General features: G+C 47.5%; 2 protein-coding genes across 5 annotated transcripts in view; one reads left to right on the top strand and one right to left on the bottom strand.

The window, feature by feature from the left end:
• The window catches only part of Grtp1 (growth hormone regulated TBC protein 1), a 27981-nt gene extending 17802 nt beyond the window's left edge, over positions 1 to 10179 (top strand). For 2 of the 3 annotated variants that reach the window (XM_051169951.1, XM_051169949.1), the window contains 3 exons: positions 2654 to 2826; positions 2901 to 3086; positions 5727 to 5969. In XM_051169951.1, coding sequence (XP_051025908.1) covers positions 2654 to 2826; positions 2901 to 3086; positions 5727 to 5807 — 440 coding nt within the window. In that variant the 3' untranslated portion in view covers positions 5808 to 5969. Of the gene's footprint in view, positions 1 to 2653; positions 2827 to 2900; positions 3087 to 5726; positions 5970 to 9894 lie in introns of those variants that run through there. The other variant, XM_051169950.1, reaches the window with a different exon arrangement.
• Positions 7967 to 26435, bottom strand: Lamp1 (lysosomal associated membrane protein 1). Of its 2 annotated transcripts, none has more exons than XM_051169953.1 (9): positions 26270 to 26435; positions 18571 to 18689; positions 17041 to 17260; positions 16435 to 16593; positions 12499 to 12677; positions 10036 to 10155; positions 8874 to 8940; positions 8621 to 8791; positions 7967 to 8132 (listed from the first exon to the last, which is right to left on the bottom strand). In XM_051169953.1, the coding sequence occupies exons 1-9, from the start codon at positions 26307 to 26309 to the stop codon at positions 7993 to 7995; spliced, it is 1215 nt and encodes a 404-aa protein (XP_051025910.1). In that variant the 5' UTR covers positions 26310 to 26435; the 3' UTR covers positions 7967 to 7992. The 2 variants fall into 2 exon arrangements, with proteins under 2 accessions (XP_051025910.1, XP_051025909.1); XM_051169952.1 differs by having other exon boundaries at positions 18571 to 18692; positions 26270 to 26403.

Genomic DNA, 26435 nt, shown 5'->3' with positions numbered 1-26435 from the left:
ACAGTTTTTTTTCCCATGTAGCCTTGGCTGTCCTAGAACTCACTCTGTAAAACAGGCTGGCCTCAAACTCCCAGAGACCATAGATAGCCACCTGCCTCTGCCTCCTGAGTGCTGGGATTAAAGGAGTGCCCCACCACCATCTGGCACTTTCTTTTCATTTAGGCTGCTTGCAGGGTGGGCCAAGCTGGCCTCCATGGTGGTTTATAACAGGAAGTGGCGACTCCCTCATTCCCAGCACAGCCTCTCTGCCAGCAAGTATGGGCTTCCTGCATACTGGCACTAATGATTGTGCTGTTGACACATCCTTTATCAGCAATCAAAAGCTAACAGGTCAAGTCTCAGCATGTGTGCCACAGAATGCATGCATCTTCATTATGGAGACCATGGAGAATGAAAAGTATAGGTGAGAGACTCGCAGTCACCTGCAGACCACACCACTTTGTGGCTCTCCCTGGATTTGACTTGGAAGCATCTACCTTGTCCTGGGGCAGGCAGGGTGCTGTGGCTGCACTTGAATGCGGGCCTGTGAACAAAGGCATAGACGTCCCTGGGATAGGAGAGGCACTCCTGGAACGAGGGCTGTGCTCTGACTGCACAACGTGACTGTGCACACTGGTCATACCTAATGTCCGAGGGTGGTATTGCTGCACTGGTCTGTGCTTCCACAGGACAGTGGTAGGAAAGAGGTGAGGTGTACTGGGTTAATGTAATCTTCCCCTTGGAGACTGTCTCAGTGTCGTGGAGTTCACCAGGCCTGAGTTTAACATCTCTATTTTTGGAAGCTGGTCTAAGCCTCCAAGCAGGGCCAAGGTCATGAATGCTCCTCTGCAAATCTCCTCTGCTGCTCCCGCTCAGCTCCTTTCCCTCTGCTGAGCTGATGAGGAGGCTGGGGACTGGCCCTGGCTCTCTCTGCACACACGCCTCTCCCAGCTAAACAGGATGTGCACAATTAGTAAGAAGAGCCAGGCATGTAATCCGAGAGTGTAATCCTGCATTTAGGAGATTAAGACAAGACAGTTGCAACTTGTAGGTCATCCTGGGAGAGTGAGGCCTAGTTCAGAAACCTAGAATAAGCAAACAGCGAAAGCAAGGGGGAGAGGAAATGGTGGAGAGGCTCCCAGAGGGAGATTCAAAACAAGCATGTAAAGGAGGCAGCTTTTCTTCTTTCTCTTTTCTTTCTTCCTTCCTTTTTTCCTCCTTTCTTTCCTTCTTTTTCTTTCTTTCTTTTTTTTTTTTGAGATAGGCTGCCTTGGAACTCCATGTTAGTATAATGATTTGGTTTCAACCTCGATTTTGTTGTTGTTTTGTTTTTTTGGTTTTCTCTGTGACAGAGACAGGGTTTCTCTGTGTAGCCTTGGCTGTCCTGGACTTGCTTTGTAGACCATGCTGGCCTAGAACTCCTAACGATCCACCTGCCCCTGCATCCCAAGTGCTGGGACTAAAGGCGTGTGCCACCACGTCAGGCATTTCAACCTCGATGTTAAAAGGCTGTGGACCGCTCATCCTGTGCCTCTGTTGTGTATTCACTTCATGGGCAAGACACGGTGTATGTAATTGGTGTGCCATGGTTTTCTGTTTTTATCGCAGACCTATTGATTTCTTTTGTAGTGTAAACCAAGCATTAAAATTTATCACAAGTTAAAAGAACTCAGTAAGAAGGCCAGTGAGATGGCTAGGTGGGTGAAGTCACTGGTCCCCTAAGCTAACCTAACCCACTTGGTCCCCAGGAAGGGCCTACGTTGTTGAATGGAGAGAACCAAGTCCATAAAGTTGCCCTCTGCTCTTCACACGCATGGCTGTCACGGCCCAAACACACCCCCCCCCCATACCCACTGAATAAGAAAGTATGTTGGTAAGACACAAATGAAATGCTGTTGGAAGCACTTGTTAGTATGAATTTGGTTTTTATTTTCGTAAGAAAATACACTTCCGTCCCCATTCTTTCTGCTCTCCCCCAACCCCATCATGTGGCCCAAGCTAATCTCAAACACTGTGTAGCCAAGTGCTGCATCTCCCAAGTGTTGAGACTTAGGGTGTGTGCCACCATACCTAGTTCTATGCAGCACTGGATCACATTCAGGGCTTCTGGCATGCTAGACAGCCCCGCGCTGTTCAGCTGAGCTGCATCCAGCCCTGAAGTCCAACCCGAGAAACACTGACCCACTAACCCGTGACTCCCTCCTCACCATTCAGCGGTGGCCAGAATCTGATGCCGAGGATTTAGCATGGAAGGAGAATATCACACAGAACCTGTATCTTCTGGTGGCTAAGCTGGGTGTCCTCAAAGCTCCTGTGTGTGTGTGTGTGTGTGTGTGTGTGTGTGTGTGTGTGTGTGTGTGTCAGTCTGTCTCTTTCTCTGTGTCTGTGTGTCTGTGTCTCCAGGAGATAAAACCCAGGGACCTTGCGCATGCTATGCATATGCCCTGCCACTGAGCTAAAACCCTTAGACCTCCTCTTCCGTTTTGAAACGGGGGCTCATGAAGTTACCTGGGCTGTCCTTGAACTCACTCTGTAGCTCAAGTGGGCCCTGAACTTGACATCATTCTTTCTAAGCCTACCAAGGAGCTGAGGATATAGGCCTCTGCCCCTCCCCCCACCCCTCCAGGCCCTGCCGATCTGACTCCCAGCTCCCCTTCTCCCTTCCATGGGACAGATTACTATAGCCCAGCAATGCTGGGGCTGAAGACGGATCAGGAGGTCTTGGCAGAGCTGGTAAGGATGAAGCTACCAGCGGTGGCAGCCCTGATGGATGGCCATGGTGTGCTGTGGACGCTGCTGGTGTCCCGCTGGTTCATCTGCCTGTTTGTGGACATCCTGCCTGTGGAGGTGAGCACCTTGACCAAGCCCAGGAGCTGTGTGTGCTGCTGTGGAGTGACGGGGGCATGTCTGTGTCTCTACAGACTGTGCTACGAATCTGGGACTGTCTATTCAACGAAGGCTCCAAAATCATCTTCCGGGTTGCTCTGACCTTAATTAAGCAACACCAGGAATTTATATTGGAAGCCAGCAGTGTTCCAGACATCTGTGACAAGTTCAAGCAGATCACCAAAGGGGACTTTGTGATGGAGTGTCACACGTTCATGCAGGTAAGCTCTGGGCTGCTTGGCCTGGGCAGGTGCTCTATAGTCCTCTGTCCTGGTGCCTCCTCTGCTGAGTCCCTCTTCCCATGAGGAGGCCCCCTCCTCTTTGAGCTATGGCTGCTCCTCTGCCTGCCTTCCTCATTTGCAACCTGCTGACTGAGGTGGCTGAAAAGTCTCTCTTGACCTCCTGTCCGAGGCCACTGCTATTCACCTGGAGAGCCTATTCCTTTACGTTGGTTGGGAGTATTCCCGCTTCCCAGGAGTCTGGGAGCCAGGGAGGCATGAGGTCTCCTTGTCCTCGCAGGTTCTGTTGGCCACAGGTGGCCATGGACTCCTCCTGTCCTGGTACAGCATAGTTACCCTCTGCACCTGAGTCAGTCATGCGTGTAGAGATGGCCACTGGGTTCTGACCTGGTGCAGGCAGTGTAGATTGCCTCAGAAACCTTTGAACATGAGGTGGGGATGAGGCTGGCTGCGGCCTAGAGGACTGAGAGGCCCTCAGAGCCCAGAGCTGTGTAATCACGGCAGGATCTGCTGCAAAGCAAAACCCGAGGGTACCTTTCAACAGTTTTTGTCTTAAGTCAGAGATCTTCCTACGTAGACCACACTGGACTCAAACTTAAGAGCTTGGGCTGCCTCTGCCTCCTGAGTATTGGGGTTAAAGGTGTGCACTATCATGTCCAGCACTTGGAATGATTTTGTTTGTCTCAATATTGAAGTCCGAGATTGTGCTTCATTCCAATTGTACCTTGAAGCCCTGTGCTGGCAAGAAGCACCACAGGAGGCTGGGCATGGCGGCTTGTACTTTTTTGTTTCGAGACACGTTTCTCTGTGTAGCTTTGGCTGTCCTTGGACTGGCTTTGTAGTCCGGGCTGGCCTCAAACTCACAGTGACCTGCCCACTTCTGCCTCCGTGAGTGCTGCGTTTACGGGCATGCGCCACTGCACCCGGCTCTGGCTGCTCTCCATTTCTGACGGTCCTGCACTCACTACCTTTCCATCTCTGGTTCGCACTAAAGCCAACCACAGCCTTTGTTTGGTTGCTCTTCTTTTAAAACTTATTTTTTATTTTATGTTTGAGTGCTTTGGCTGCATGAATGTATGGGCACCGTGTGTGTGTGTGTGTGTGTGTGTGTGTGTGTGTGTGTGTTGCAGACCAGAAGAGGTTAAAAAAAAAAAAGCCCCTGGAATTAGGATTAGTGATGGTTGTGAGTTACTATATGACGCTGGAAACTGAACTCAAGTCGGCTCCAGGAGCAGCAAGTACACTTAACCGATGGCCTCTCTCTCCACCCGCAGTTTGTTTTTGAGTCAGGGTCTTTTGCAGCCCAGGGTGGTTCTTGAACTCTACCCCCCCTAGTGCTGGGAATATGGGCATGAGCCTCCTCACAGGCAGTTTATGAGGTTCTTAGTGCATGTTAGGCAAATACTCCAACTGAGCTTCACCAGACCCCCAGCCTACAAGGTTCTAGTACATTTACTTATTGTGTGTACTCGAGTGTGCACATGTGCCATAGTGCCTGTGTGAAGTTGGTTCTTTCCTTCTACCACGTCCCGGAATAAACTCAGGTTATCAGGCTTGGTTACAGGCTGGAGATGGCTCAGAGGTTAAGGGCACCGACTGCTCTTCCAGAGGTCCTGAGTTCAATTCTCAGCAAACACATGGTGGCTCACAACCATCTGTAATGTGATCTGATGCCCTTTTCTGGGCTGCAGGTGTACATGCAGGCAGAGCACTCTGCATAATAAATCAGGCTTGGTTACATTGCTTTTACCTGCTGAGCCATGCTCTGTCATCCATCTCCACACACCTGTCTTTGAAGAGCCTCATGTGATCCAGGCTACCCTCAAACTCATTAGGTAGCCAAGTGTGACCTTGAACTCATGACCTTCAAGCCTCCACATCTCCCAAGTGCTTAAATTACAGGTATGCAACACCGTGTGTGTGTGTGTGTGTGTGTGTGTGTGTGTGTGTGTGTGTGTGTGTGTGTATGTATGTTGGGGTGCTGGGGACCAAACTCAGGATCCTGTTCATACTAAGCATGCACTCTGCCAGCTGAGCCACACCCCTACCCCAACAGCCTACTTTTCAGAATCATTTCAGGGTCACCTGCTTCCTGCAGTCTCAGGCAGTTGTAAAAATCAGTCAAGTGAGGACAACTGAGTGCACATAAGCAGCATCTAAAGCGTCAACAATCTGCCAGTTCTACAAGAAAAAAAAGCCGTGCTGTGGCCTTTGTCTCTTTGGCTGGGAACTCTGATTCCTCCCATGACCTCTGACCCCAAGCTGCTTCTGAGTCCTGGTAATGTTTCAGACCCACACACTCGCGCACTAGCACGTGCATGCTTGTGCACACACTGTGGGCAGAGTGACTGGACCAAATGAGGCCGGGAGCACAATGGTGGATGGAGGGGAAAGGCAGGGCAGTGGTTCTTGGAGCAGACACACCTCGAGACCTGGGTGCTGGTCCTGCGAGAGGCCTAAACACAGATATCCAGGAACAGCAGGAAGGACAGGGAGCCACTCAAAGATTTGCCTGCCCCTTCCCACTGAGCACTAGGGTTAAAGGCTTGTAATGCCATGCCCAGCAAAAGTGAAAATGTGTTACGAGGGGTTGTTTGGAAAAACACATTGTTTTTCTTCCAGAAAATATTTTCTGAGCCAGGAAGCCTGTCCATGACGACCATCACTAGGCTCCGTGAGAGTTGCAGAGCTGCACTCAGGTAGCCCAGCCCCACTGCTGCTGCAACTCTGCTTCCACAGCACACTTCACCAATTCCTACTTTGTTCTTCTTGTAAATACTTGAAATCATGACACTCTTGATGTGAACTTTAAAACAAATGATTTACAATATAGCATTCTACATTATGCCCGTCGTTGGAGTCATAAATTGAATAACCTGGTCCAGGGAGATGGTTTGGCATGTACCCACCAAGCTTGACACACTTGGTTTGGTCCTGGGACTCGAATGTGGAAGCAGAGAGCAGACTCTTTAAAATTGTTGTTTTGAAATTTATTTTTACCTGAAGTCAGAACACGAGATGACATGTGCATTTTGTTGAGTGGAGTATGTCAACACAGAGTTTCCTAGTGTTGAAAGTTAATGGTGATGTTGGTTTGTCTGGAGAGTAAGGTCCACCCTGCCCTCGCAGGAACATTACTTTTTCTCCAAGTGGACTTTACAAGTGAGGCTGCTCAGGGCCCTGTCCTCTGGCTGTCCATCACTCAGGGCAGAAGCTCTTTAGCAGACTGGCCTTCCAAAACACCCACCTGTGTCCTCCACAGCCAGCACAGCGTACCAGGCCATCACTACCTATCCCTTGGGGACAGGCTGTTCATGAAGCTGGATCATATCTTGGTCAGTGGTAGCTGCCATCAGTTACAAATAAGCACTGAGCCCCTCATCTTGCAGCAGATGTGCCTGCTGTGGTTCATCAAAGCTGTGGCCTTAACTGGGTGGCCCCAAATCCTGAAGCACAATGTACTACCCATGCAGGAGTGGCTCAGGGCTGCACCTGATAACTACTGTTCATATCCTTCAAGGTACGGCTGGAGGCGGCTTTCCTCAGCACTGCTTGCTGTCAGAGGCCAAGGAGAGTGCTGGGCCCTGGGGAGCAGGTGGAGTCACCGGGTGAGATTTCAGTGCTCAGTTGGGTGCACAGAGCCAAGAACAAAGCTCCCTTCAGCTCAGTCCCTTCCAAAGGGCTGGTTCAGACTGGGAAGGTAGAACCTTAAACCCCAATAGAGCGGGCCTGGAGAGACAGCTTCCCTCTCCCTAAAGGCAGGGCAGCTCAGTGTCAGGGCCACCAGCAGACCTCGGCCTTGCCTACCAGACTGGACTCTGCACTGCTTTTGACTTCCTGAAGTCAAAGGCAAAGGGCACATGATACTTCTTGTTCTGTCTCCTGGACTCAGAGGAGGTAGCTACAACCAGCCTGTGCTAGAGAGGCACATTTCCTTAACAAAACCACCATTTAGTTTTTGCTCAGGCTGACCAGAAGGCTTGCTATCCCAACACTGTCCTGAACCTAAGCACATGAGCATCACCCACAATTTAACCCAATGCAGATTCCCTAAAGTGTTCCAGGGCCCTCCTTAGTGGATCACAGAAGCAAAAGGTCCAGACAGACAAAGAAGGAGACTTTTTATTAGCATCGTTACAGGCAATGCATTACGTGAGCTGATCCTCAGTGTACAACCCACCTATGCCGCAGGACAGGTCAGCAGTGTGAATCTATTATTGTACACAGTGCAGAAACAGGGCCACCCTGAATGCCAACAAAAGACTGGAAATCACTTTACAAAAAGTAAATAAAAATAATGCCATTTTCTATTTAGAAAAGTGCCAGCTCGTTGGTGGCAGAGCACAGAAACACGGGTGGTTGTGCCCCAGCCAGATTCTGGCCCCCTAGGCCAGCAGCCCAAGCCACATGTGCAGAGGCTGACCCTGTGCAAGCCTATGTGGCAGGACCCCTGCTCCCCTGCTCTAGCCTCTGAAGTGTGCAGCCTAGGGATCAGCCACCCTTAGCAGGCCCAATGTTTGGACCGGAGATTCCCTTTGTAAGGCTTAAATCTGAGTAAAAGAATGAAGAAACCAAATACCAATCTTAAAAAGTCAAGTGAGGGAGCCCGTGCCAATTCTGAAAAGCCTTCTTGTCCTCCTTAGAGCTCTACTTTGGTAACATTAACATTTAACCAGTTAGCAAAACATTTAACCCAGTTAGCAAAATTAACACCATCATTTCAATAGTTAATCCTTTGTGCATAGTAAATGTTGCAAGATGAACTTCACATTTGATAAAGCAGATTTGAAAACAGTTTGCCAGAAAGTGTGCCTCCCTTCCACACCTATCTAAGCTGGGGGACATGAGAACAGGCCCCTGTGTGCCTGTGGCACACCTGCCCACCAGGCTAGATGGTCTGGTAGCCTGCGTGACTCCTCTTCCTGCCGATGAGGTAGGCGATGAGGACGATGAGGACCAGCCCTGCCAGGGCACCACCCACAGCAATGGGGATCAGCATGTTGTTACCATCCTGCATACACTCCTCCACTGCAAGAAAGACAGCCCAATGTACTCACTACAGGGCCTGCCCTCCCCACCCACTTGTTCCTCACCAGCATGAGGGGAAAGGATGAGGCCAGGGCAGAGTTGTCAAGCTCACCGCCTTTGGGAAATCTACAGACCTGGGTGTTTTCTATGCAGCTGGGCTATCACAGGCACACTCCACTCAGGTTAGAATCAATGGTGCCGGCTACTCTGGACCCAATGGTCAGCTGTGCTGTACCTGGGCACAAATCCCTCAAGACATGCAACACCTTGGAGACCACTTTCAGAGACAGCCACTACTGTCCTTCCCCACAGTCTTTTTCCTCAGCCAGGGCATCCCTGCCTCACATACCTATGCCTTCCTCACAAGGGGAAGTCTCAAGCCCGGAGAGGGAAAGGTCTTGGCAGAGGATGTTTCTTGCCCTGACATTCTGGTCCCACAAGAAACTCTAAGATGCTCCTGCTGTTGCTGTTCTATGGATGCTACTTACCAGACCCAAATCTGTTACTTTCAACCTTGAAAGCCTGGACCTGAACACTGAAGACGTTAAGGGAGAAGGCCTTGGTGACAAAGATGTGCTCCTCAGAGTTGCACTTGTAGGAGTTCCCAAGAGTGGCCTGAAGAGCTCTCAGCGAATGGTTGGAAGCTGTGAACGTGGGGTCTGCAAAGTGAGACAGAGTCTGCTCAAGCACAGGCCACAGTGGGCAAGCAGCACAGCTGAAGGGAGGCAGAGGCTGTCTCACCTTTGCCATCAGGAACAGTCATATTCAATTGGACTCCTTGCAGGAAAAACAGGCTATAACTGACATTCTGAAAGAAAAAGACAACTGTCAGCCACATGGGAGGCCCCATCTATAGTGGGTGGGTGTGTCATCTGGTCAACAGGATGCCTACATGTGTAGCACAAAAACAGCATACACTTTTTGGTCAGCTTTTTTCAGAGGGTTTTTATTTTAAAGCTTTATTTCATGTTCGTCAGTGTGTTGACTGCATGCATGTCTGTGTAAGGTTGCTAACCCCCTGGGAATGGAGCTATGGACAGCCCCGAGCTGCCATGTGGTGTTGACCCAGGTTCTCTGAAGAGCAACCAGTGCTCCTAATCGTTGAGCTATGGCTCAGGCCTGAGACTTTTTTTTTTTTTTTTTTAAATACAGGTTGTTACTATGTAGCTCAGTGAGGTCTTAAACTCGTGCTCCTGTTTGCACCTCTCAGTACTTAAGACTAAATTAACATGCACCAGTATGTCCAACTCCTGACACCTTTGTTGGTAAGTTTATCCACTACAGTTGAGACAACAGGAACCATACTATTAAAAAAAAAAAAATCTTTAGAATGGTATAAGAAAGTTTTAAATCCACTACAAGAAACTATTATTGAGTTCATTTGCATGCGCATTAAAGTATTTATACTGGCAGGGGCACAGTTGGGAGATGCGTAGGAGGCCCTGGGCACATATACTGCCCAGCACTACAAAAACAAAGATTCTTCCAAGTGCCATTTGCATTATTCTACTTTGCTAACTATACATGTGACTTTCCCCAGTACAAGCAGTAGAAAGAATGGCACCGAGAAGCAGGTGGCACAGCCTGGCTTCACACTCTGCTTTTTGCAGCCATCCTCAAATACTTAGCCCACAAAGGTCTTCTCCAAACATGAGGAGAATAAAAAAGTCAGTGTGTATTTGTTGGTGAGAAGTGAGGCAGGAAACTTAGGAGCCCTCTTCTATAGGGTACGCAGAAAAAATGAGCCATCTTTTCCTTCCAGAGGAAGCAATGGAATTCTCCATGGTCACTCCAACTCTCAAACAGTCCAAATTCCTGCCCATCACACCAATAGTGTAAAAAAGGAGACACAAGAGGAGCCTACTGAATACGGTCTAAATGAGGAAAAGGAACAGAGCCTCACCATCCCAAACTGCAGCTCCAGGACACTGTTCTTGCTCTCCACATTCAGGGTCACCATGTTAGCACTGCATCTTCCACTAAATGTGTCACCTGGGTTGATGTTGACCGCTCTGGTTACAGTCTGACAAGAAAAGAAAAGGAGTCATCACTCCAGGCTCCGGTGACCTTCTCAAAACACAGATGACACCACTACCTAAACCTGTGCAGGTTTCTTGGTCCCCAAATAATGTTATCTACTATTCAGAATGCTGTGCCTTGCACGGACAGCTTGGACTGGACTTCAAGACGACTGTTCTTGGTGTCAACCTGACCAGAATCTGGAATGAACTAAACCCAATGGCTGGGCACACTTGTAAGGATTTCTTTTTTTCTTAAATCATTTGAAGTGGGAAGACCCACTTTAACTTAGGGATCCTTTATGGTAGGAAGATCCATTTTTAGGTGGACTGCATATACAAGGCATCCACCTTGATTTCAGGAAGACGAAGGGAAAGTGCCTACTGAGTGCTGTGAGTGGAGCTCAGGCAAGCCCAGAAGCTGTAACATGGATGCAGTGACCTATGAAGATGTGCATGTGAAATTCACTCAGGAGCTGGGCGTGGTGGCGCACGCCTTTAATCCCAGCACTTGGGAGGCAGAGGCAGGTGGATCACTGTGAGTTCAAGGCCAGCCTGGTCTACACAGTATTCCCAGGACAGCCAAGGCTAACACAGAGAGATCCTGTCTCGGAAAAGAAAAAAGAAATTCACTCGGGAAGAGTGGGATTTGCTAGATCCTTCTCAGAAAAGCCTAAACAAAGATGTGATTCTAGAAACCTACAGGAACTTTTCTGCTATAGATTTTCACAAATTCCCTTGAGATGTTGTGTTATCCAGCCTGCCTTGGATGTCAGTAATTAATCAAGGCTACATTTGAACTCTTTTTTTCTTTTCTTTTTCTTGAGACAAGGTTTCTCTGTGTAGCCTTGGCTGTCCTGGACTTACACTGTAGACCAGGCTGGCCTGGAACTCACAGCGATCCACCTGCTTCTGCCTCCTGGGTGCTAAGATTAAAAGCATGCGCCACCACACCTGGCTCTACATTTGAAGTCTTGATTCTCACATGTCAACCTCCTGAGTACAAGTGCAAGGGTAGAGATGTACCCCCAATGTGTCCTGTTTTGTCAACACATCTTAACAGTGTTAGAATGATTAATAGAAGAGAGTAAGAAACATTAAGTACCTTATATGTGAGTGCCTTATGTATGTAAAAAAAAAAAAAAAAAAAAAGACCCATGTTCAGTCTGGGCACACTTTATGGCAACCTATGTAAAGGATGAGGAAGAAAGCTTGCGGTTTGCCTGCTTGCTCTTGCTAGCAATCCATTTCTCCACTGGCGTGAGAGCCCACTTATTTGGGATTCTGTAGCATCCAGGAGCCAAGCCAAGCTACACAGCCTATGAGGTCAACAACTGCTATACTCTTTCTTGGTCCTTCTATTGGTAGACATTTTTTGACTAGCTGGACCATAGCTTATAAGCCATTCCAAAATTAATTTATATGTAAATAGATAGTGGTGGTTTGAATGAAGATGGCTCCTATAGGCCCATAGGGAGTGGCACTTTTAGTTGTGGCATTGTTGGAGGAAGTGTGTGACATGGGGGGTAGAGTGGGCAGGCTTTGCGGTTTTAGAAGCTCAAGCCAGGCCTAGTGGCTCGCCGTCTCTTCTTACTGTCTGCCAATCCAGATGTAGAACTCTCAGCTGCCTCTCTAGCACCATGTCTGCCTGTGTGCTGTCATGGTTCCCACCATGGTGATTACAGACTAAACCTCTGAACTATAAGCCAGCCCCAATGAAAGGTTCTCCTTTGAGTACCTGGGGTCATGGTGTTTCTTCACAGCAACAGAAACCCATGTATGTATACATATGGAATTCCTTAGAATCGTTTATACATATATAAAGACTTATCTATCTCTTAAGTCCTGCTCCTCTAGAGAACCCTGCCCACCACAGCCCCTGATACTTTTCCTAGCTTTCTCCAGCCTCAACTGGTCCTTCTGCCTCAAGCATCCTTTCTCAGCAGCTAAGACCACAGGTGCATACAAGCTTGGCCTTGCTCAGCTAAACACTGAAAAATTCAAACAATCTCTCACATCCCCACAGATACTGTTCCTATCAAGGGACAAACAACTTCAGAAGTGTAAAAATGACACAAAGTTTGAAAAATAAAAGCTGAAGGAAAATATAATGCTCCAACTAGGATAGAGGCACTTTTGTGAGGTGCCTAGTTAGCATCATGGGCTTTCGTGCACAGATGGTGTGCCACAGCCCCATCAGACAAATACAGACCAAGAGAGCAGTGGACAGAAGTGCATGTGGGGCGCTTATCAGCACCAGCTGGCCTGCACAAACAGATGGCATTCTAAGCAACAGCCTACAGTACCACAGTCCTGTGATGAATAAAGCAACCCACACTCCTCCCTACCATGTTGTCCTTCTTCAGGTAGGTGATGTTCAGCTGCAGTGCCATAGAGGCCAGAAGGCAGGTTCCGTTGTCACCAGTTACATTGTACCTGGACACATTGGGGTTTGTGGGCACAAGTGGTGGCGAGGGGCTAGGTGGCACCGTGGTTGGGGAAGGTCCATCCTGTGTACAGTGTGTCTCTGCAGGGACAGTAAAGGCAGTTGAAAGGACAGTTCAAAGTCCAGCTTGCTTATTACTACCCCCAGATGCTGGTGTGTGTGTCAGAACTGGAATCACCCACTTCTGAACTCTGCAGGACACTGCCCCCAGCAGTGACTGCTAGGCACATGGACAGTGGGTTCTGAGAGAGGACCCAGAGCACCCTAGCCCACTTGTCGACCTCAACTCTTCCCATCTTTGTGTTCCTTCTCAGTGGATAAGCAGATGCACAAAACCTATACTAAGAGGCCAAGAGAAAGCCTCACCATGCATGCCATGAGGGAGTGATACCTAGGTCATAGCATATACACGAATCCAAGTGCTTCCACTGAGCTGCCAATGGGAGGCACTGCTAGAAACAAGATATGGGCTCCTGACAGTCAGGCCCTGGCCAAGCCTGCCATTTGTAAGAGCACACAAACTAACTACAGCCTAGCAATATCACAAGGACGTGCAAGAGCTTGCAGAGGGGAGAGAAACTCATGTTTAAGTTTCACATAACAAACCTTCAAGATTAAAACATGAATAATTGGATTGGAGAGACAGACTTGATGGTTAAGAGTGTATACTGCAGACCTGAGTCAAATTCCCAGCACCCACATTGGACAGCTCACCCATCTCCCATAGATCCAATACTTCTGGCCTCCTCAGGTATGTGCACATACCCATACATAATTAAAAACAAAAACAAAACAAAGATGACAACAAAAGAGGCATGAATAAACGGGTAGAGAGAGCTGGCTTAGTGATTAAGAACACACATATTATTTTTCCAGTACCCATGTGAGCAGCTCACAACTGCCTAGGACCACACCTCTGGAGGACCCACAACCTCTGGCCTCAATGGACCCTGTTCTTGTGTACTCTCACACACATACTCAGTTAACCCCCACCCCGCCAGAAGAATATAAGTCTGCCGGGGAACCGGAAGCCCAGTACCTGGCAGATGTCCCTGCACCCATGGAGCTGGCCACACCCTGGTCTGGCTATCTGTGAGGCTGTAGCAGCATGAGCTACAGCCCACCCCAGGCTGACAACCACCTGCCAGACTCTTCACATTTTTGACAGACAAAATACCTGTTCCTTCACAAAAAAGCTAGCTCCACCTGCCCTGGCTTGTACTTTACTTTTTCCTTAAAAAAATCTTATTTTATGCGTTTAAGTGTTTTGCTGCAGCTGGGCAGTGGTAGCACATGGGTTTAATTGCAGTAATCACAGCACTACATAAAGAAACCCTGACTTGAAAAACCAAAATAAATAAATATAAAAGTTGCCTACATGTATATTTATGTATCTAATGTGTGCCTGGTACTTAGGAAGGAGGGCACCCTAGAACTGGAGTTACAGACAGCTGGCAACCACTACCAGGGTGCTGGTGTTTCAGTTCTCTGGAAGGGCAACCAAAGTTCTTTAACTGCTGAGCCATTTCTCCAGCCTGTTAAGTAAGATTTGTGAAGTGCCCACGTTTTCTTTGGTCTGACTCTTTACAGTTAACACAAAGAATGATGCATGAAGCTTCCTTCCTGGCCAAGGCCACCCCATGCTACCTACAAACAACAGATGCATACACGCTCTCAGATTTAATAAAATAAATTAGTAAACTATGAGAGCAGGCCAGAAGCATAAAAATACATTACTCAGGCTCAGCAGACTGAGAGGCACTGCAGGCTTAGCAACTTGAGAGCTGTGGATGTGGATCCCATAGAGACAGAACTGACTCCCAAGGGTTGATTGAGTTCTGACCTCCCTGCTACGTGTAAGCAATGTATGCACACGCACACACATACACAAAGTAGTTCTTTTATAAAGAGAAGAACTAACCCCACATTTGTACTGCACACAACTGCACCTGCATAACCTGGAGCTTTGGCACTTCCAGTACTGGCTGCTCCCAATTTTTGTCACTCTACCTATTTCATTGCAACAAGCTGCCTGTGGAGGCACTTCAGAGGATGGCACCTCTTAGAAAGGCCACCTGCCTTTCTCTCTCTACCTCCCCAAGTAGACTAAAGCCCCAGCTGGTTTGAAAATAGACTGCATGGTCGCAGTCCAAGGCTGTGTTTGACTCTGGCCTGTAACCACTGACCAGGTGATGGCAGTAGATGCATATACGGATCTATGGAAGTGGGGCCACTACTGCTGTAACACCCAATGTTTATTCGGAAGATCAGATGCCGCGAGGTTGGTAGGACATGATTCAAGTCAGCATGTTGCAGAACAACCTATTTCTCCTAACCATGTCTGGCTCGTGTGCGGGGGTTGTCTTTTACCCTTTGTTCTGTCAACAACACCTTTGTACAGAATCGGATTTCAGGGGTAGAAAAGCACATCTATGGGCTGAAGAGACGGCTCAGTAGGTAAAGAGCACTTGCTGCTGCTGAGCCGGGGCGGTGGTGGCACACGCCTTTAATCCTAGCACTTGGGAAGCAGAGGCAGGTGGATCTCTGTGAGTTCGAGGTCAGCCTGGTCTAATTCCCAGCACCTACTTGGTGGCTCACAAGTGTCTTTAATTCCAGCTCCAGATGATCTAATGCTCTCTTTTTGGCCACTCTGAGCACCATGCATGTACACGGTGTACAGATATGCATATAGCAAAACATACACACAAAACAAAATAACAAAAATTTTTAAAAGAGAACTTTCCCTCAAAAACCACACAACCAAAATTACCCAACTTTATTTGTATCATGACAGTGTATCAGTACATATTTCAGACTGTGACTCTATTGTAACAACTGGGCTTTGCTTAAGCCAGTGCAAGAGCGCCTGTAACTAATGCAGGTGGCTATGTTGCCAGGTATGGAGGTGAATGCCTTTAATCCCAGCACTTGGGGGATACAGGCAGGATTTCTCTAAGTTTCGAGGCCAGCATTGTCTACAAAGTGAGTTCCAAGACAATGAGAGCTACAGAATAGAGACCCTGTCTCAACAGAATAAAAAAACACAGGTGACTTATGTCACAGCAAAGCTACGCGTCTAGACACTGACCTTCAGAATTAGCTTCATATGTAATAAAATATTTTCTTTTTTAACTTTGGGTGGCAGAACAGAAAATACACACTACATTCCCAGCCTGCAACTGACTTAGCACTAAGAGACAGTCCTTGAGTCACCTCTCTCCAGCAGTCACATCACAGTCTTCAGTAAGATTACTCAAGAGAGGCAGGGGCAGGCAGATTGCTCTGAGTTCAAGGCCAGCCTGGTCTACAAAGTAAGCCCAGGACAGCCAAGGCTACACAGAGAAACACTGTCTTGAAAAAGGTGGTGGTGGTGGGGAATTACTCAAGAGGCCCGAGAAGGAAAGCCAATCAGGGTAGGTAGCCAGGTAAGTCATAGACAAATCACATGCCCTCACCTTTCCAATGGACAATTTCAGGGCTGACTGATAGGATTTGGGCATCAGGGCCACCAGCGTAGTCAATAGGTGCAGGCCAGGGGGTCACACCTCCTCAGAAAGGTACAGTTCAGCCCCTGAGATTACCTGAGCTGGTCTGAGGAAACTGGTTTGTGGGTAGTGTTTTGTTCAACATCCACAGGACCACTCTACTATACTCCACACATGACTGAGACCAGCCGTGTTAAACAACTTTTTTCTCCTCCTAATTCAGAATGTGCCTACTCTTGCCTTCTTCAAGGGCTATTACCTATTAAAAGTAGAAGGGCTGCCAGACCAAGATGAAGACTCACTCCACTGTGAGCAGAGTGTGTCCTCTGCAGCCACCTTACCCAGCACCTTACCTTCCTTGCTGAAGTTACCATTCGATAGGTAGGCCTGGATAGTGGCATCACGGAGCGTGATGGTCACATTGCCCATGTAGACCTGGATGGCACTGAGACACCGGTATGTCTTATTGATGTCTGCCTTGATGTCAGTTGTGATGTCCACGGTGTGGGTCCCTGCATCCCAGTCAACCAACACAACACAATACAAGTTTCAACTGTTTGTAGTGCTTAGTTAAAACCGACTCATTTACTTGTGTTATTTTTTTTCTTTTGATGCTTAAGATCAGTTTTACTGGGAGTTTAAAAGAAAACCATCAGGGCAGGCAAGCTGTAAATCTCAGAGACTAACTGAGCGAAGGAGGTGGAGAAGAGGAAGAGGGAAATCCATGCCATCAGCGTTAAGCCAGCACGCAGTCAACCATAGGGGCTAGTGAAAAAGCTTCAAGTACTAGGGAACGCATACTTAGGCTCTAGCAAGCATCTAAAAGGACAGGCAGGAAGAAGGAAGTCATAACTGAGAAAGGTAGGCAGCCCTAATAGCCCCTCATGTGGCTCATGGAAAGGGCAGCTCTCTCTCTACGCCTTCTCTTTTGTTTTTGCACGTTCTCACAGAGGTCTTACCGTTGGAGCTGGCATTGGGAAATCGTTGTGTATCTGCCAAGTTGTAAGTAAAATACATGTGCTGGACACGGTACCATGTTGCATTTCTTGTGAACTTGAGCATCAGTAAACATCCTTTTCCAAGAGCAATTGTGAGGCTGGCTTCAGAAACATTTTTTCCACCACAAGAACTTCTATTTTCCAGTACTTTTGCAGAGGCTGGCAGGGTAAAGCTTGAGTTCTAGAACAGACACAATTCCAAGACACTGTGAGAATGTATGCTAATGAGAAAACTGCCAAAGAGGTCTCTATTTGCTGATAAAAACTGAACTTCCAGTCAGTGTTCCATAAAGTCTTCAGTTTAACATAAGCAATAAGAAGCTCACTACACAGCCGGGCGGCTGTGTCTTTAATCCCAGCACTCGGGAGGCAGAGGCAGGTGGATCACTGTGAGTTCGAGGCCAGCCTGGTCTACAAAGCAAGTCCAGGACAGCCAAGGCTACACACAGAAACCCTGTCTCCAAAATAAAACAAAATAAAAAACAAAAAACAAAACAAAAGAAGCTCACTACAGTGTTACTACTAGGAGAAATAGACTGGTAAGTGAATCAAGTATGCATTAGGGACCAAGCAGTTCTAAGGAACAACAACACTGCAGGACCGCTGCCTACAGAACTGAGAGTTGCTCTAGGGTTGTGGGACACACATGACAGTTCCAACCAAGAACTGAAAACAAAATGTAATTCAGGGTTGAACTAAGACAAAGTTTTATATAAGCCATGCTGGGCCTGAACTCCTGGTCTCTTTAAGTAGTAGGATTACAGGTGAGGTGTATCTCATGATACAGATTTAAAAGGGTAATTACACATAATGAGTGTGTGAAATGTCTACTAACATGTAATTAAAAAGAAAATTAAAATACAGGCTACTCATCTGTTGGCAATCTAAGAACTACAGAAACACAAGCTTGCTTTAATGTAACCACTGAGAACATATTTTTGTTTGTTTGCTGATTTGTTGAGATAGGGTCTCATTGTGTGGTCCCGACTGACCCATAATTCTTGGCTTTGTAGACCAGGCCGGCCTTGAATTCAAAGATATGCCTGCGTCTGCCTCCTTCTTAGTGCTGAGACTAAAAGTGTGTGCAACCAGTTCAGCCAACTAAGACTATCTTCCCTAAAGGAACACAGTCTATAGCACCGCTCATCAAGCCACCACTTAAAATCCATTTCTTGGAATACAGTGACATTCTGAAGCAAATGAAGCAGATTTAGAAAAAAAAAAATCTAGAGCTATCTATTGAACATGAAAACTATAAGAGAATGCACCAGGGAAGCTTTAGCAGCCTTGCTAACCATCATGAGGTCATGCAAGGTGGCTGTAAAACTGAAGAACTCTAGAAAATGTTACCATTTAACAGTGGTTTCCTGTGGCTGCAGCTACCAACAGACAACAGCAGAGATTCCCATGGGCCTAGAAGCTATGCACAGGTGAGAAGACCAGGCAAAGGCAGGGTACTTTTTTAGAGTCCCACAAATGTTGGTGTCCTACCTGAGAACCATGTGCAGTCTCGTAGATGGTTAAGAACGAGGCAGAGAAGTTGGCCATTATACAAGCTGTGCCATTGCTGTCCTTCACCTCAAATGCCGAGGCACCATGTGCAAGGCCTGCTGCTTCCAGTAAAAAGAAATAATCACACATTTACTTCAAAGTACAACCGGTATTTCTTGTTTTTGCAACTTTTATTAAGATTCACCATGGTGAGCCAGGCAGGGGTGGCGCACACCTTTAATCCCAGCACTTAGGAGGCAGAGACGGGTGGATCTTTGTGAACTCAAGGCCAGCCTGGTTTACAGAGTGAGTTCCAGGGTAGTCAAGGCTACATAGAGAAACTTAAAAGATTCACTATGTTTGGTGAACACGGAATTAGACAAGTGATTACAGGCTGGTGTCCTACTCCTCATACCCCAACCCTAAAGGCGCTCTGACCCTGGGTTCCATAGAAAATTGCCACCTTCAAGCTCACCTACAGCTCTGAGTGCCACCACCAGAGTACTTACCCTAGGCACATGTTCCTCAGAGACTCTCTGTTAGCTGTGATGGGCCTGGTAGGTACACCTCAAGCCAAGCACCAGCCTACTCAGAAAACTAAGGGCAGTCTGTGGTGTTCTCACTGCGGTCCTAAACTAGTAGTTAGCAGTCTGGCTCATCTTTACTTCTCAGAGCAGGAGTGTGGCCTTGAATCACGCGCTCAGACACAGTGCCTGGATTCCACTAGCACATGGTTGAGAGACACTGGGCACATCTTCAACGCATACAAATGAGGGTTGCCCTATTTGTGGAAGTTCAAGGACATATGGAAGCTCTAAAGCTTTTCTAGTGAATAATGATGATCCTTCCAGGACATTTCTTTTCTGGTTTGTTAAATAAAGCTAATAAATCTCACCTGTAACCCTAACACGGAAGCTTAGGCAAGAGGATCATCAGTCTGACAACCTGCAGCACAGAGGAGACCTATCTACAAATTTAACAAACAATCCCACTATTGCAGCCAAGATGCCCAGCACCAAGTTAGAAAAGCAGTACTTTTAGCTGGGCAGGACGATGCACACCTTTATTCACAGCACTCAGTAGGCAGGCAGATCTCTGAATGTGAGGCCAACCTGGTCTACATATAGAGAGTTCTGGGCCAGCTAGGACCACATAGTGAGACCCTGTCTGCAGTATGAAGGTTAGCAGGGGCGGGGAGCAGCAGGAAGGCACAGTACTCTGACAACTATTAAGTTTCATTATAGTTTGCAGATGAACAAAGCCATACAACTACACAGGCTAATCAGCCTTCACTGTTCAGTGACAGGTTGTTGCAGGATATTCGATCCCATTTAATCCAAGAATTGACTGTTTATTGTAAACAGGTGATTGTGGTGTGATTCAGCCAGCTCTAGCACACACCTTTAATCCAAGAGCTTTCTGTACACAGGATTTAATAAAGTTAACCCTAGGTCAAGAGGTAGAGCCAAGTAACCAGCTGACAGGGATTAAAGAGTAGGAGGGACTTTGAGTTGAAGGGTATTTAAGACAGTGTGGTTAAGAAGAGGCTTTTTGAGCTTTGAGCTAGCAAGCCTTTGGCCTTTTTTTTTTTTTTAAACCTTCTCCTGGCCTGTCAGTTGAACTAGTGAGCTTTTTGGGCTTTTTCTTCTGAGACATGAGCTGAGTAGGAAGGTCAGCTGGGTACTTTCTCTGCCTCTCTAAGCTAGCAGGTTTTCACGCCAGCCTCTGGCTCCTGAGTATTGGTAAAATTGAGTGGTTGGGATTTCATTTAAAACAACAGGTAGCATGCTGTCATCTGTCTCTGCTGCTACAAGCTTGTATATACTCTTCCAAGGATGCTGACTGGCACATGAGTCTGAGGTGTCCACTTAAGAGTATGAGGCAGGAGGGGCACCGCAAGTTCCAGGCCAGGATGTTCTACATAGTTAGTTCAAAGCCCATGAGGGAAACACAGCAAGACTATCTTAATTACTTCCCACTGGGCAGTGGTGGCACATGCCTTTAATTCCAGCACTCGGAGGGCAGAAGCAGGTGGATCCCAGTGAGTTTGAGGCCAGCCTGGTCTACAATGCGAGTCCAGAACAGCCAAGGCTACACAGAGAAACCCTATCTCGAAAAACAAAACAAACAAACAAACAAAAAAGTACTTCCCAAGAAAACAAATGGACTTCAATAAACCCAACTTATTTCACTCTGGCAACTATGGGGGTGAGGGGGGAAGATTTTAGAGCAACCACTATTCAAACTCAAGAAATCACACATCTCTTCCCTTGGGATGTGTGTTCAAAGCAAACATTGAAACCCATGTTCAAAAAGCTGCCACAGAAGGAGGAAGTAAACCGCAGCACACTTCTAGAGAGGCCTGTGTACTTCATAACTGGGAAACATTCTATTAAAAGCATTTTCAATGGATAAATATTACACCCTGAAAACAGAGAAAGGCTGGCAGGATGGCTCAACAGAGGCACATGCCACCAGGCTGGATGACCTGAGTTCTATCCCTGGGACTCAGATGTTGGAGAGAACTGACACTGCTCTGGCCTCTACACACAAACCGTGGCACACACACACAAAATAAAATGTAACCTATAGAACCTAGAAGATTCTCCATAGCTTATTCTCAACAGTAGATGGGAGATTTTTAGAAACAGAGCAGGGGCTGAAGCAATAGCTCAGCTCTTAAAAAGGACATAGGTTCAGTTCCCAGCACAGACACTGCAGCCCACAACCTTTAACTCCACTTCCAGGGGATCCAATGCTCTCCTCCTCTGACCTTCAAGGGCAACTAATACATATAAACTCTCCCAAGCACATACACATTAAAAAAAAAAATAAAAATAAAAAATAAAACAGAACATAAAAGGCCAAGCATGGTGGCGCACGCCTGTAATCCCAGCGCTTGGGAGGCAGACGCAGGCTGATCTCTGTGAGTTCGAGGCCAGCCTGGTCTATAAAGCGAGTCCAGGACAGCCAAGGCTACACAGAGAAACCCCATCTTGAAAAATCAAAAGTAAATAAATAAATAAAAAATAAAAACAGAACATGGCTATTCCTTGTTAGGGTTACTACTGCTGTGATGAAACACCATGACCAAAAGCAGCTTTACTCTCACAGCACTGTTCATTATTGAAAGAAGTCGAGACAGGAACTGAATCAGAGGTAATGGAGGGGTGCTGCTTTCTGGCTTGCTGCTCATGGTTTGCCCAGCCCCATCAATCACTAATTAAGAAAATGTCCTACAGGCTTGCCTGCAGTCCCATCTCAAGGAAGCATTTTCTCAGTTGAGGCTCTAAGTATCCACTGAACACAAAACTAACCAGCATAACAGTGAAGTGTGGTGGCATATACTCGTAATCCCAAAACTAGGTAGGTAAGAGAAGGAACACACAAGTATTTGGCTTACCTGGTTTACCTACCAAGTTCTAGAACAGCTCATGGCTACATACCAAGTCAAGTCCCTGTTCCAGAGAAACAACTGAAAGTAGGGGTCAGAGAGATGACTCAGTGGTCAAGAGTACTTGCTGTTCTTCCATAAGACCCAAGTTTGGCCTGGCGGCGCCTTTAATACCAGCACTTGGGAGGCAGAGGCAGGTGGATCTCTGTGAGTTCAAGGCCAGCCTGGTCTACAAAGTGAGTCCAGGACAGCCAAGGCTACACAGAGAAACCCTGTCTTGAAAAACAAAAACAACAACAAAAACACAAACAACAAACAAAAAGACCGACGTTTGGGGCCCAACACCAACCTCAGGTAGCTCACACCCACCTGTAAGTCCATTTCCAGGGGGTCTAACATCCTCTTTTGGCCTCCATGGGCACCCCTCATACACATACAAAATAAAGCATCTTTTTTTGTTGCTGTTTTTTCATCTTTTGGAGACAGGGTTTCTCTGTGTAGACTTGGCTGTCCTGAACTCACTTTGTAGACCAGGCTGGCCTCGAACGCACAGCCATCACCTGCCTCTTGCCGCCCAAGTGCTAGGATTAAAAGCATGCACCACCACACTGACAGAAGACAGGGCAAGTCACAATTGCAAGTCTAAGGCTTCCTTGGCCTGGGAGGTCCTTAGCAGAAGGATCTGAGGTCACAATCTACAATACAGCAGATGCTCCCATGGGAGCACACAGTCCAGCTCTGACTAAGCTGTCTTTTCATGTTTCTCTAGTAATGTGTTAATCATACCCTCCCCCAATCTAGTAAACATGCATATTGAAAGGAAAACAAAGCATTACTAAAATTGAAAGTAAAAGCTATGGCTTTTAAGAACATGCCTTTCCCCAGCTCACTAGCGGCTCCATTCTCTAGGGTATCTTTCTCGCAATAAACCATCTTTAATTCACTACCTTAAAAAAAATAAAATAGCAGTTAAGAGTACTGGCTGCTCTTTCAGGGGACCCAGGTTCAGTTTCAGTTGGCAGCTCACAAGAATCTATAATCTAGTCCCTAAAGATCTGATGCCCTCTTCTGACCTCTGTGGGTACTGCATGCACATGGTGCACAGACAAAGGAGGCAAACACTCATGAATGCACAAAATTAAGAGACAAGGCTAAAAAGTTTTAAATGAAACAGGGGATAAAGAGATGAAGCCGGGCGTGGGGAAAAAAAAAAAAATCAACCAATCAACCAACCAACTAACCAACCAAAAAAGAGATGGCTTAGTGGTTTAGAGCACTTGCCAAAGACGACTTGGGTTTGATTCTCAGCATCCACATAGCGGCTTAAAATCTTCTAAGTCATTTGTAACTCCAGTTCCAAGGGATCCTATTACGTCTGCTTACCTCCCAAACACTAGGCATATACATGCAGGCAAAACACTCATGGCACACAAAACACACGTTTTAAAAGATTGTCTAAAAGGCACGCAAAATTTAAACATTCTAACAAAAAGAGCTGTTTTCCAATTAGTTAAAATGCCTACAGTAATGCTAGGACTGGAACAGGAGCAGCTGCCTGGAGTCCTGCCAGCTAATGACTTGCTCATTTCTCCAGGGGTCAAAGGGCAGCACTGGCTAGTTCTTTCAAAACGCTACACTTGTGGAAATCCCCTTCCCTGCAACTAGTAAGGCTGAGGGAAGCATATATACTCAAGTCAGACGCTCTTCACCAGTTACTAGCTACGTGACTCTGGACCAGCAGAAACCGCCTTACCACCTTGAGATTACACAACAGAGAACAGGAAGAGTGCACAACCTCAAGGCTGCTGTCAGAACATCTCAGCACTTCACCATTTAATCAAAAAGCCTTGCTACTTAATCACTTTTGTTTTGGGGGGCTCTCTTGCTACTTTGTTCAGGATGTACTACAACTCTTGGACTCAAGTATGTTGCCACCATGAAAATCTGCTTTACCAAGTGATTGTGACACATTTATTTTGTGACAAGCACTTCTCAAAACACTTTTCAATTAAATTCCCTCATGTTGAGGTAGAGAGGCCCAGAGATACTGACTTGCTTCAAGGGCACAACAAGGGAATGGCCCAGTTTTTGTTTGCTTCAGTGTGTGGCCTATTGACTGTGCTGCACCTCTAGCACTTGGTGATGGAGTAGTTTTGAAGTCAGCCTCACTTACAGAAGTGAGACCCTGTCACCAACCAACCACACCCTAAACTATCTTGACTTGTTTCCTTTAAATTGTGTTTCTTATCTAGTGACACATTATCCCCTTTGAACACTAGAGTAATGGACAAAGTTCCACCCCACACATGGAACTACCACCTCTGGAGGCACGACTGTCTCCCCAGTGGCTAGCTTCTATGAGGCTGGAACATGCTATGGGAGAAAAGGGACAAGTGTTCGTACATCTAGAAAGCTGCTTTTGCATAGATTCAATTCAGGACTACTGCTATAAAGCTGGACATTTCTTCATGAAAAGCACTGTGCACACACATATGTCAGGGCAGGAGGCTGGGGTTCTTAACTGAGCAAAGGAGACAGGTGCTACAGTCGAATATGCATAGTTCAAAGGCCAGGTCAAGATAACAGTGTCTGAGTTGGGTCTAACAGACTACAGACCCAAAACTACAAGACCACATGGAACAGTTCCAACAACAATCTAGGGAAGAGTTCAAGATCCCACAATCCAGGATAACTTTAATTAGCAAAACCTTCTCATAATTCTAGAATGAAAGGGCTCATCCAGAAAGGGGAAGGTCATGGGGTTACCCCAACAACTCAACAGTCCCACACATACCAGTTTCAGTTCACACTAGTCTGCTTTCTACTAAGTACTTAAACACAAGGACAGTTTGGCGGAGCTAGCAATTAATGTAGAACAATTAAAAGCTCTGAAGTTATGTTTTTTTTAAAGATAAAATTATTTGGAAGTTACACAATTAAAATATTTTAAGATCTAAATCAAAGGTGTTCGTACTTTTGTGAACGCTGGGATGTAACTCAACTTACAGCGTACAGTACTCAAGTGTCACAGATTTTCCCTCTCCACTGTGAGTCTGTTTTGAGACAGTGTCTCACTCTGTAGCCTAGGCTGGCCTCCAATTCACAGAAATTCTACCGCGTCAGCCTAAGTCCTGAACAAGCTACTATGCCCAGTTCAAAAGAAACAAAACAAAACAAAAAACGGATGGGGTGTTCACTACCTAACTGCAGGCTGACCTCCAATCCGAAATTCCCCTGCTTTAGGCCCCCAAATCTAACGAGTGTGAGTCACCACGGGTTAATTTTATTCACTTATTTTATTTTAGCAACAATGTCTCTAGTCCTAACTGTCCTAGAAACCATTGCATAGACCAGAATGGCCAGTTAAAGAGATCCTCTTGCCTCCCTAGTGCTGAATTAAAGGTATAAACCACCTGGACCGCCAGAGCTTAGTTTTAAAAAACATGAAATGAAGCCTGGCGTGGAGTCCCAAGGCTCGAATCCCAGCCAACATTTGGGAAGCAGAGGCAAGTGGGTACCTGTGTGTTTCAGGACAGTATATTTTAAATGGTTTAGCCCCCCGCCTTAAAGTATAAACATTCTAAAGGTTTTAAGTATTTTATTAGTTACCGTATTGCTGAGCTACACCCTCAAGCCCTGTGAGCTCTTCTAATAGAGCCATCCTGACATGACAGGACTTGTTTTCAGCAATTCCTATTCTGTGTTACAACTACCGACCCGTGAAGGGTCACAGGTCCCTTAGCGAGGCTTCTGGTTTGAGACGGCCGAGTAGGCGCGCCTCTCGTCTCTCCTAAGTGAGAGCATTCATTTCATACAAGCAGCAAAAGAAAAACAAGTCCTATAAAGTCACAGAGTTTGGGGGGGTCGGATGGGTCTTGAAGAGGTGCTGGGGGATTCGTGAGCATGTGTGCGGCCCAGGTGACGGCTCGCCCGGCCACCTCTCCCGTCCCGCAGATGCTGGCACTGCTGCTATGCCCTCCTCCGCGTCGCTGGGGTACGGCGGCGAGGAAGGGCACCCCCGGCAGGGGTCAGAGGCCGCAGCCATTGCTCTCACTCCGCCCCGGCTCCTTGCAGAGCGCCCCGGGACCTCAGGCTGGGCTCCCAAGCCGCACCTGCGTCCTCAGGCCCCACACGGGCTCCGCGGCCACAAGCGCTACGGCGGAGCCGGCCGGCCTCGAGGCCTACCCGACGCCCGCGGCCCGGGCGCCCCGTTCCCGCCCGCCCGGCCTGGCGCTCCCCCCCACCCCACTCCGGTCCCGGCCGTCCCGAGACGCCGCCGACCCCGCCCGGCCCTCCCGGACTCACCCAGCAACAAGAGGAGCAGCGGCGCCCCGGGGGCCGCCATGGCGCGACGCAGCCGAGGCCGGAGGACGGCGGTTGCGCGGGCGGCGGGGCCGGCGGGAGGACGCGTCCACCGACTCGAGAGGCCCGGCAGCTGCGGCGCCGGCACCGAGAGGACCCTGCGGCCGGC

The sequence above is a fragment of the Acomys russatus genome, chromosome 27, assembly GCF_903995435.1.
Source record: "Acomys russatus chromosome 27, mAcoRus1.1, whole genome shotgun sequence".
NCBI lineage: Eukaryota > Metazoa > Chordata > Mammalia > Rodentia > Muridae > Acomys > Acomys russatus.
The sequence above is the reverse complement of the archived record's forward strand: the minus strand, read 5'-3'. Positions and strand labels throughout refer to the sequence as shown.

Excerpts from the sequence above, each read along its gene's own strand:
- Lamp1 (XM_051169952.1), bottom strand. The coding sequence starts at position 26,309 with ATGGCGGCCCCCGGGGCGCCGCTGCTCCTCTTGTTGCTGG. Across the intron at positions 18,693-26,269 it reads GCTGCTCCTCTTGTTGCTGG|CAGCAGGCCTTGCACATGGT; the intron begins GTGAGTCCGGGA and ends TTTTACTGGAAG. Across the intron at positions 17,261-18,570 it reads AGACTGCACATGGTTCTCAG|AACTCAAGCTTTACCCTGCC; the intron begins GTAGGACACCAA and ends TGTCTGTTCTAG.